Consider the following 9249-nt stretch of genomic DNA (forward strand, 5'->3'; position numbering starts at 1 on the left):
ACGTCCATCACTCCATTCCAGAGTCAGCACATGGATCTGAGCAGCCTGTGGTGGTCTCTCCATGTACAGCTTGATGTCTCTCCATGTACAGTGTGATCTAGAGGGGACTGCAAAGGGTTGAAGCAACCAAGCAACCTTCTTATTCTGACTGTCAGTACTTTCATGCTAACTGAAACAGGGGCAGAGAAAAAAAAAAAAAGAAACAGTAAAGAAACAAGCGCCAATTCTGTATCGCTCAGCAGTTTTGACTATTTTTCTCCTTCCCTTTTTTTTTTAGCTTCTCTCTGCTGCTAAATTTTTCCAGCTTGAAGCTTTACAACGACACTGTGAGATCATTTGCGCAAAAAGCATTAATACAGAAAACTGCGTCGATATTTATAATCATGCCAAGGTAAAAATAACCTCATGTGCTTGCATGTTATGTGTCTGTCATCATACTCGTTGGTCAGTTTTATGATAAGTAGTGATACATACATCATATGCTTGGTATGCTTATTATGTATTTAAGATTTGCCATTCATTTACTGGGACTGAGGGCTGATAGGTACCTAGTATAGTGACAGTCCTGAATCTTGTAGTGTAACAGCATCAGTGGCAATTTCTCACCCCCTTCCCTAAGCGTTTCAAATTCAATTTGAGTATACCACCATGTGGCAGGCCTCACCCTTATCATGTCAATGCAAACTGCTGAGTTATTCAACAGGAATCACCTAAGTGAATAAGACACCTCTCTTTCACCTTCCAAGCTGCATTTTCATGTTACGATTCCCTGTTTCCTCCTGCCTCAAGGTCATTGGGGTGATATACTCAATACTGGTGACAGCTTGTCAATATATAAAAATGCCTGTTGTGAAAGCACAATGTCTCAGAGCAGTGCAAGGATGGTAATGAGAATTTTGTGTCTTGAAGAGATTCATAGCTTTTTATTGGAATCAAATTATTTACTTAGCTTGTGAGGGGCCTAAGTCATTAGGCATAAAAGCATGACATTTTTTGACCTAGAAGACCTGTTTCTGCTCAGTGATGGAGGTGGTTGCCACATTGATTAGTTTGTTTTTCTTCTTGTGTGCTTAGGAGTTTCACTTGGAAGATGGAAATGATATACAAATAGGTGCAATGAAATATTTTTAAAGCATTCCTTAGATTTTTTTTTTCTATAATTTACGTGGTCTATATGAAACATAAAATGATGCAGCATGACATGGAGGTTTGATTGATCAGAGTAATCCTGCAGATTGCTCCAAACCCCTGCAGATCTGACCTCCATTCCCATCATCAGGTATTTCCTACAGAGAGTAGTAACGCTAGGTCTTGATGTACAGATAACGTGCAATCAGTGTTTGAAATAGTGTAGAGTTCCACCTATAAAATCAAGAAATGAGGTATATATCTACAGGTCCATTTATTATAATAGGTAAAAAAAATCAACAGTGCAGGTATCTTTTGAAAAATATTTGATGTATCTTCTAGCTCATGTGGGGACTTCTTGATTTGTATTACTGTTACTAAAAGTAAAATGAATAATTTTGTTTTAAAATCACATGTCTTATTTGAATTGTGACATGTGGTTGTTATACATCCTGGTTGAAGAAAGTTCTTACACGGAGCTTTAGACCTGTCTGAGGGACTTGTACACTGCTGGGACTGAATAAACACAGTGGCTAAATCCAGCTCCTTGTTTGCCTGCCCAGCCTGGAAGTTTTTTTGTGCCTGCATCTCACAATGGAAACAGTGTACTTGAGAGGCTCTTACAGCCAGGGTCATGTTTGCACTGACGTGGGTACTGAGTTGCAGATAGCCAAGGTAGCTGTGAATGAAATCTTGACTTCTGGAATTAGTTAAGCTACATCACCCTAGAGCTCTGCATGGGCTAATTTACTCTGCTTCCAGTAAATTATCAGGGCTAAGCTTCATACTGCTATAGCTAGAAGATTTGCAGGACCTGAACTCGCACATTTAAAGCTAGTTCAGATCCCTCTCTATGCTGTCTGCAAAGCAGAGAAGATGCTCCATCTTTTTGCTTTCATCTGTGTGATGTGCAGGCGATTAATCTGAGCACAGACCATTCTGCCCAGAGTGCTCCTCTCACACAGTAGCTTCATTTTTTTCTTATGTGAATATGAGATAATGGTATGTGGTGGAAGAGGCCAGATGGTCCTGATGAGCCAGGGGAGCTCAGAAGCACTTTAAGTGCAGCTTGCCAGCAAACTGCCTGCCTTTCCATGTTGCTCTCTGAAGTGTGGAAGAAGCTCATGTTAGACCACAATGAGGATGGGAATAAGGTGAGCAGGCAGTGAAGCCAGAAACCACTGCATCAGCCAGGAGCAGGTTTTGAGTAACTCACCTCTGTCGTAGGTACCATTTCTAGTCCTTGCTACTTTGCAAGCTCAGCTGCACTTGCCCGAACTCAGGTGAAGCTGAGACCTGCCTTACCAGATGGGGATGTGCAGGGAGGTTGACCCAGAAACACATGGAGCACGGTCAGTCATCATGATAGAGAGAAAGATACGATTTGGTGGAAGCAAAGCATGAAGTGAGCACAGATTTGGAAATCTGTCTGTGGTGGGGGCCTAGGTTGTAGAACAGTGTTTAGCAGGGTGGTGAGCTGTGTAAAAGGAGCTTTAGAACAAGAGATTGAGACCCTGAGTTAAAGAACTGAAGTACTGGTAGGAAGGTGAGATAGTGTGTATTTGGTCACATTCAGAATTTAAAAGCTGAATTGAGAGTATTAAAATCATCTGTGGCATCCCCAGGGGCTTCCCAGTCTCAAAATTGCAACATAGAATCATAGAATACCAGCTTGGAAGGATCCTCCAGGATCATCTGGTCCAACCTTTCTTGGCAAAAGCCTGGTCTAGACCAGATGGCCCAGCATCCTGTCCAGCTGAGTCTTAAAAATGTCCAGTGTTGGGGAATCCACCACTTCCCTGGGGAGATTATTCCAGTGGCTGATTGTTCTCATTGTGAAATTTTCCTCTTGTGTCCACTCAGAATCTCCCCAGGAGTAACTTGTACCCATTACCCTTTGTCTTTTCCATGTGACTCCTTGTAAATCTCCATCTTCTTTGTAGCCACCCTTTAAATACTGGAACATGGTGATAAGGTGTCCCCTAAACCTTCTTTTTTCAAGGCTGAACAAACCCACTTCTCTCAGCCTGTCCACATCTTTCTTGCATAGCAGGGTCCAAGACTGAACATGATATTCCAGGTGTGGCCTGACAAGCACTAGGTAGAGTGTGGTAAGGAGTCTTTATCTCTGCTGGTTGATGCAACCCAGCATCCCACTGGCTTTCTTTGCTGCAGCAGCAGCACACTGTTCACTCGTGTTGAGCTTGTGTCCACCAGGACGCCCAGGTCCCTTTCCACAGAGCTGCTCCCCAGCCAGGTAGATCCCAGCCTGTGCTGCACTCCTGAGTATGTTTACCTAGGTGCAAGACCTTACACCTGTCCTCATGAACTTAATAATGTTCATGTTTGTCCACTCTTCCAGCCTATCCCAGTCTTCCTTCAGGGTGGCTCTCCTTTCCAAGGTGTCCACTTCCCCACTCAGTTTGGTATCGTCAGCAGACTTTATCAGGTTATGCTTGATCCCACCATCTAGATCACTTATGAAGATATTAAACAGTATTGGGCTCAGCATCTAAAAAGGCAATCATTTAATTAGTATCACTTTAAGGGTTTCATTTATCAAAGCCTTTGTCACTGTTCTTTACTTCAGAAAGAAATGAAGCAACTGGGCAAACTGGATTTATAATGGTGATTCATTAGTTAGCACTAGATACCAATTGTGTTACACATGAATGCCCCCAAACTCCCAACAAAGTCATCTGGAGTTTCTAACACTTGCCTAAAACACCCAGTACTTCCACAGGTTGCAATCTGAGCCTCAAAACAAATCTGTAAAAGTACATTATTTCCTCAATCTTGTGAATATACTGAAGTAATGAATAGGGATGAATGGTGTTTCAGAGAAAAATAATGGATTCACACATATGCTGTCACATCTAGGTGCAAAATAATGCACTCAATTTGATGAAAAGTTGCATGGTATGAAGTCAAGTTAAATTCATTTTCCTTAGAAACACAGGTTCTGCCTAGCCCTAATCTGTATTTCTTTTTTTTTTTTTTTCCCTGAATCTTTTAGCAATTTTCATTCTTAGTTCTGAACATGATAAGGTGGTGGTGGGCAACACTGCTGTGTAGTTGTTCCAGTCTGGACACAAAGCTATTCAGTGCCCCAGCAGTTCTGGCCCTTCAGGCTGCACCTCACAGCCAAAGGTTCCCGCTTTACTCAGAGCTTGGACCTAGCAGGAGCTTACTTGGGCAGGACAATGGGCTGAGCACTGCTCTCTACACTCTCATGGCTTATAATTACACCTGTAGTGGAATATGCCAGCTGTACTCTTTGTAATACCACAGGATCTAGCCAGTGGGTGATGACCAGTACAGGTGGTTTAAGGTTTGCTCACACATTCCAGTATCCCAGCCTGTTACTCTGACACAGTGTCCAACATAGGGGAGCTACTGACAGCCCCAAGCCATGTGCTCTACAAACCTCCGTTTCTCCTCCAGAGGTTTCTCAAAGCATGAAACTTTGCATGACACAGGTTTCTGCAGTCGTATGTCCCATCCTTGCTAAAGATGGCATTTGTGAAACTTGGTCTGTAGTATGTTTTCCCAAACCTGTAGCTTTAGGATGTAACTTCTAGCATGAAATCACAGGTCTGGTGAACTCTGTGGCAAAACTCCTACCAACTTCCAGGAGAGCAAAGCTTCAGCCCCTGGAAGTTTGTCCCCTTAACAACCAGGGCCTTATAATATGGAAGTGTTACCAGAATCATCAGCATAAAATACTATTGATTAACTCCTTTCCCTCCATGCATACATGTCTGTAAGCATTACTGTGCCTGTCTGAAAGGCTTAGCTTGTGTATTTGTTTGTGTGCAGCTCTTATGCACTGTATTTGCTGAGTGGGTTTTAGCAGAATGGTTATCTTTCTCTAATTTCACTTCTTGTAGTTTCTCGGAGTCACAGAACTATCCTCCTATTGTGAAGGCTACTTTCTAAAAAATATGATGGTCCTCATTGAAAACGAAGCTTTCAAACAGCTGTTGTATGACAAGAATGGAGAAACATCTGGTCAAAATGTACTACAGGACTTACAGAGGACGTTGGCCACAAGGATTCAGTCAATTCATTTGTCTTCTTCAAAGGGCTCCATTGTGTAAAGCTGAGGAAGATGGTAACCTTCTAATAAAGACCCTGCAAGTTAAGTCTGCTATTGCAGTTGCTTAAACCCATTGCAGTTGCTTAAATGACTACAAAAAAAAAAAAATCAAAAAATTCTACTCCGCATCCAGATAGTTCTGTGTTGGCCAAAGGTGCTGTGCTGGGCGTGCATTTGGATGAGAGAATACAGAAAACAAAGCTCCTCCATGTTTTTGAGCAAATGGGGTACAAGAGTATCCAGTGAATCGCTGTTGTACTCAAATTCTGAACACACATGTGCGGTCGTGGAGCTTGTTGCCAACAAAAGCCAGAACTCACATCCGTGAACAGCAGAAGCCCTTGCCAGAGAGGTGGTGCTGGGGAACACCCAAAATGACCGATTAATCGTTTAAGGCGGATTTGTTCCAGTGTTACACATTTAAGAACTATATCTATCCTGGAGTCCATTATCTCGTGCATTTAAGAAATGTAAGAACTGTTATTGCTGTCAAGCAAAGATCAACTGTATTAGAGAGTGGGTAAGACTGTTACAGCTGAGGAAATATACTGGCAGATTTTTAGGGGTGGGAACTTTTTAAATTGTTCATAAAAAATAATGGGGTGGCCTTGTAGTTTAAAAACTATTTCTTAAGCTTAAAATTTCATTTTCGACAGATCTGTGTTTGAGAATCTATGTAACATGGGTTTTTTTTGGTTTTTTGTTTTTTTGTTTTTTTTAAATGGTAAAATGTACATTGTGTAAACATACGTATGACCAAGTTTTGCTTGTATTCTTTCCTAGGGTGGTATAATCTTGCCTAACAGGCTATGGTTACACCAAAGAGGTACATTACCCAGACTATCTCTAATACAGTAGTTGGGGGGGCAGGAGAAATGCATGCTACTTGTGATTTGGGGTTAAAAACAATGACAAACTCAACATGCATTTGCATGGTAACTGTACCTGTGAGATGTTACATTTGTGCTTCGTTTTGCCAAGACAAATGCAATGTTACTTCTTGTCAAACTTCATTTGTGAAATTAGCATATTTTTTTATTTGGTGTGATTGGTTGTGATACGATACCCCTGGGGACCCTTCTCAAGATGCTGGTTTCTGTTTGTTACAGTGAAGGGATAATAACAGATCTTTACTTCAATAATGTGTCAATACTTTGCTACTGGACAGAGATTGTGTCTGAGTTAGACTTTTTAAAATTATAATTAAATATGTACTATAGAATGCTTTCTCACTGTATCCTGAGATTGTATAGGTTATCTACAATGTAGGGTTTGGGTGGGGTGGGATGAGGAGTGTGATTTAATGTCAAAGCTTCATTTATTTTGCAGCATACTGTTAGCAAGACAAATTTGCAATGTGCCACAACATTCCTGATGTACTGTCTCTGAAAACGACAGCAAGTAATAGGCAAAGAGGTTGCTTTCTCGATGGCAAAGTGACATTAATATATTTATTTTCTAGCATGCTGTTCAGAAACTGTGCCCAGTTCATAGACTTTAGAAGTTTTATTTTGACAGTGCATGTTAACCTCTTGTTCTTTTGTTTAAGTACCTACGTTGGGTGCTCTTCCATGTTGATAGCTTTTGGCATGCTCAGAGAACACAGTTTTGGCTTTAGTTATCAACACAGTAGGAAGCTGTTTTATGACTCTGAGGTGTAAATCCTCCTGTGTGCTTGTTCTTTTAAAGCCTCTACAGTTTCTGCAACAAATTACAAAAATGTCTAAACCGCCAGTAATGTCACAGAGACACAGCATGTCAGTCAGTTAGACCTTTTTTTTTTCTGCATAGTAGATGTTCACACAAGACATTGTCTGGAACATTTAGGTGATGGCAACTTCTGTGTGAATGTTGCGATCTTAGAAAATTGAGACCATGGTTGATGCAGCAGCAAAACACAGGGGTGCTTGTTTTCATTTGGTGTGCCTCCCATCTGTGGAAACCCATCCTTCCATGCCAACGATAAGTAGTTAGGAGCAGACTTCACCCCACAGCTTCATGGCTTAAAATAGCAAAGTTTTTCAAACAATAGTAATGATACTTCAATTTTTCCCTTGGGTACATGTGTAGTGCCCAGAAAAGTCATCAGGAGTTGCATATGCATATATCCATAGGCAAAATAGCTTTTTTCTGGGAAACAAGCCCACAGGTATACCTGTGGATGGGCAGTCTGGCTTCTAATGCTATAATGATAGCCACAGGTGTTGTGTCCCTGTTTTTAGCTCAAATACTAAGTGTATTTTGGTAAGGGGATCTAGAGCCCTGTCTGTACCAGCTGCCCCTGGAAGGTGATGTCTTTTGAGCATCTGTAGGTACCTGCCCGGGACTTATTAGGAAGGAAACACTGATAACTCTCTGCTGGTCGTTCTTGTGATGAGTTGAGAGTATCTGTGGTAACATTCACTGGTTTTATTTCAGAGATAAAGGGCTTAATATGTCCTTTGGTGGCTCTACATAAACTGAGTGGTCACCATGTTTGAGCAAAGGCAAACATGAGCCAAAGACTCTAGCAACAGAGTACAGCTGCCTCCAAACACACTGCTCAAGTCTGCCAGCAGAGCTGTGTTGGCCCAGGCATTTGTGTGTCTCCTTGCTCTGTCAGGGGCTTGTGAATTGGGATGGCCGAGCACAACAAAGTGTGGCACCCACTGCTGCTGCAAGATGTGCTTTGCTGGTGTCCAGCAAATGGTAGGAGAGAACAAGCCCCAAGAAGCTATCGTTCAAAGCTGTTAAAGGGATTGCAGCTATTGGTTTATAAAGGAGTAACTTTTGCCCTTCAAAACACTGGTAATCCAAAAGTCACAAATACATAGCTGAAAGGTACCTTAACAAAAAATAATAATGAGTTTCAATTCCTTTTTGACCTGTGACCCCCATCACTTCTGCCAGCAGAAGAGCCAGCCCCTCTGAAACCCTGGCATTCATTTCTCCTGAAAGTAGTCAGCATACTTTTGTGGATCCACGGAGCAGAGTTTGAAAACTGATTTTAGTTCACCTCCCCTGCTGTGAGGCTGGGTGAAGTCTAGCTGAACCATGCCAGACAATGTGCAGCTTGCAGGCTTTTGAAATGTCTAGTGATGGGGATCCATGACCTTCACCACCCTCGTAATCAGAGAGTTTTCCTAAGAGGCTATTTGGAATTTTACTGCAAATCGAGCTGCTTCTTTTTCAAGCCCAGATTGACAGGAAGAACAGATGATCTTACAAGATCTTCTTGCAAGATTTTCCATGTATGAGAGGAATTATCCTACTTTCCTCACTAGTATAGTCTTTTCTAGTTCCTTTGCTAGTATTTTCTAAGTCTCTGATTTTTGCTGTCATTCCCCTCATGACTCCTCAGTTTCCCCAAAATGCAGGATTCCATCAGGGATTTTATACAGTAACAAGCAAAGTAGAGTAACTGTCTCCTGTGGTTTATGTAAAGCATATCAGAAAATATACCCTCGAATATTTTCTACAAGAACATCCCATGGTTGAATTTGTCTAGTCTGTCTTCTGTTGTAATTCCTACATGATTCACTGTTTCCTACATGATTTCCCAGGAGTTCACATTTTTATTTGTGCATTTGTTTACTACACCTTCCAAAGTAGAACACTTTCAACTTGTCTTTATTAAATTTGTTCTGCTTTAATTGGGGCAATTTCCCCACTTCATCAGGATCAATTGCAATTCTGATCCTGTCTTCTAGCCTCTTTCATAATCTCCAAGCTTTGTTATATTTGGCTGCATGCATGGATTCTTCATTCCATTAATCTGGGGCGGGGGGTGGTGGTGGTGGGGGAAGGGCTGTGTTGTCAATTTAATCTAAAAAGCAGTGTGAGTTTCAGGGGGTGCCCAGGAATACCATCCCTATCAGATAAGGCTCTCTCCAGCAGAGCATTTTATTAGCATTTTTTTGAGAGATGGTGTTATCATCTTAGAAAATAAAAAAACCTTCTGCTTCTTTAGGCTTTGTATGAGTTGCAATACTTTACAAATTTTGAGGGAAAATATTGCCTTCAATCTAGGTGAAATGGAAAAA

General features: G+C 41.4%; 1 protein-coding gene across 3 annotated transcripts in view; it reads left to right on the top strand.

Annotated features, from left to right (window-relative positions):
• The window catches only part of BTBD11 (BTB domain containing 11), a 161235-nt gene extending 152289 nt beyond the window's left edge, over positions 1-8946 (top strand). For all 3 annotated transcript variants that reach the window (XM_026840947.1, XM_026840948.1, XM_026840949.1), the window contains 2 exons: positions 278-391; positions 5019-8946. In XM_026840947.1, coding sequence (XP_026696748.1) covers positions 278-391; positions 5019-5228 — 324 coding nt within the window. In that variant the 3' untranslated portion in view covers positions 5229-8946. The remainder of the gene's footprint in view (positions 1-277; positions 392-5018) is intronic.
• Positions 8947-9249: the final 303 nt, after the last annotated feature.

This window comes from Athene cunicularia (genome assembly GCF_003259725.1).
Source record: "Athene cunicularia isolate RWA chromosome 1 unlocalized genomic scaffold, athCun1 chr1_part2, whole genome shotgun sequence".
In the NCBI taxonomy this organism is placed as follows: domain Eukaryota; kingdom Metazoa; phylum Chordata; class Aves; order Strigiformes; family Strigidae; genus Athene; species Athene cunicularia.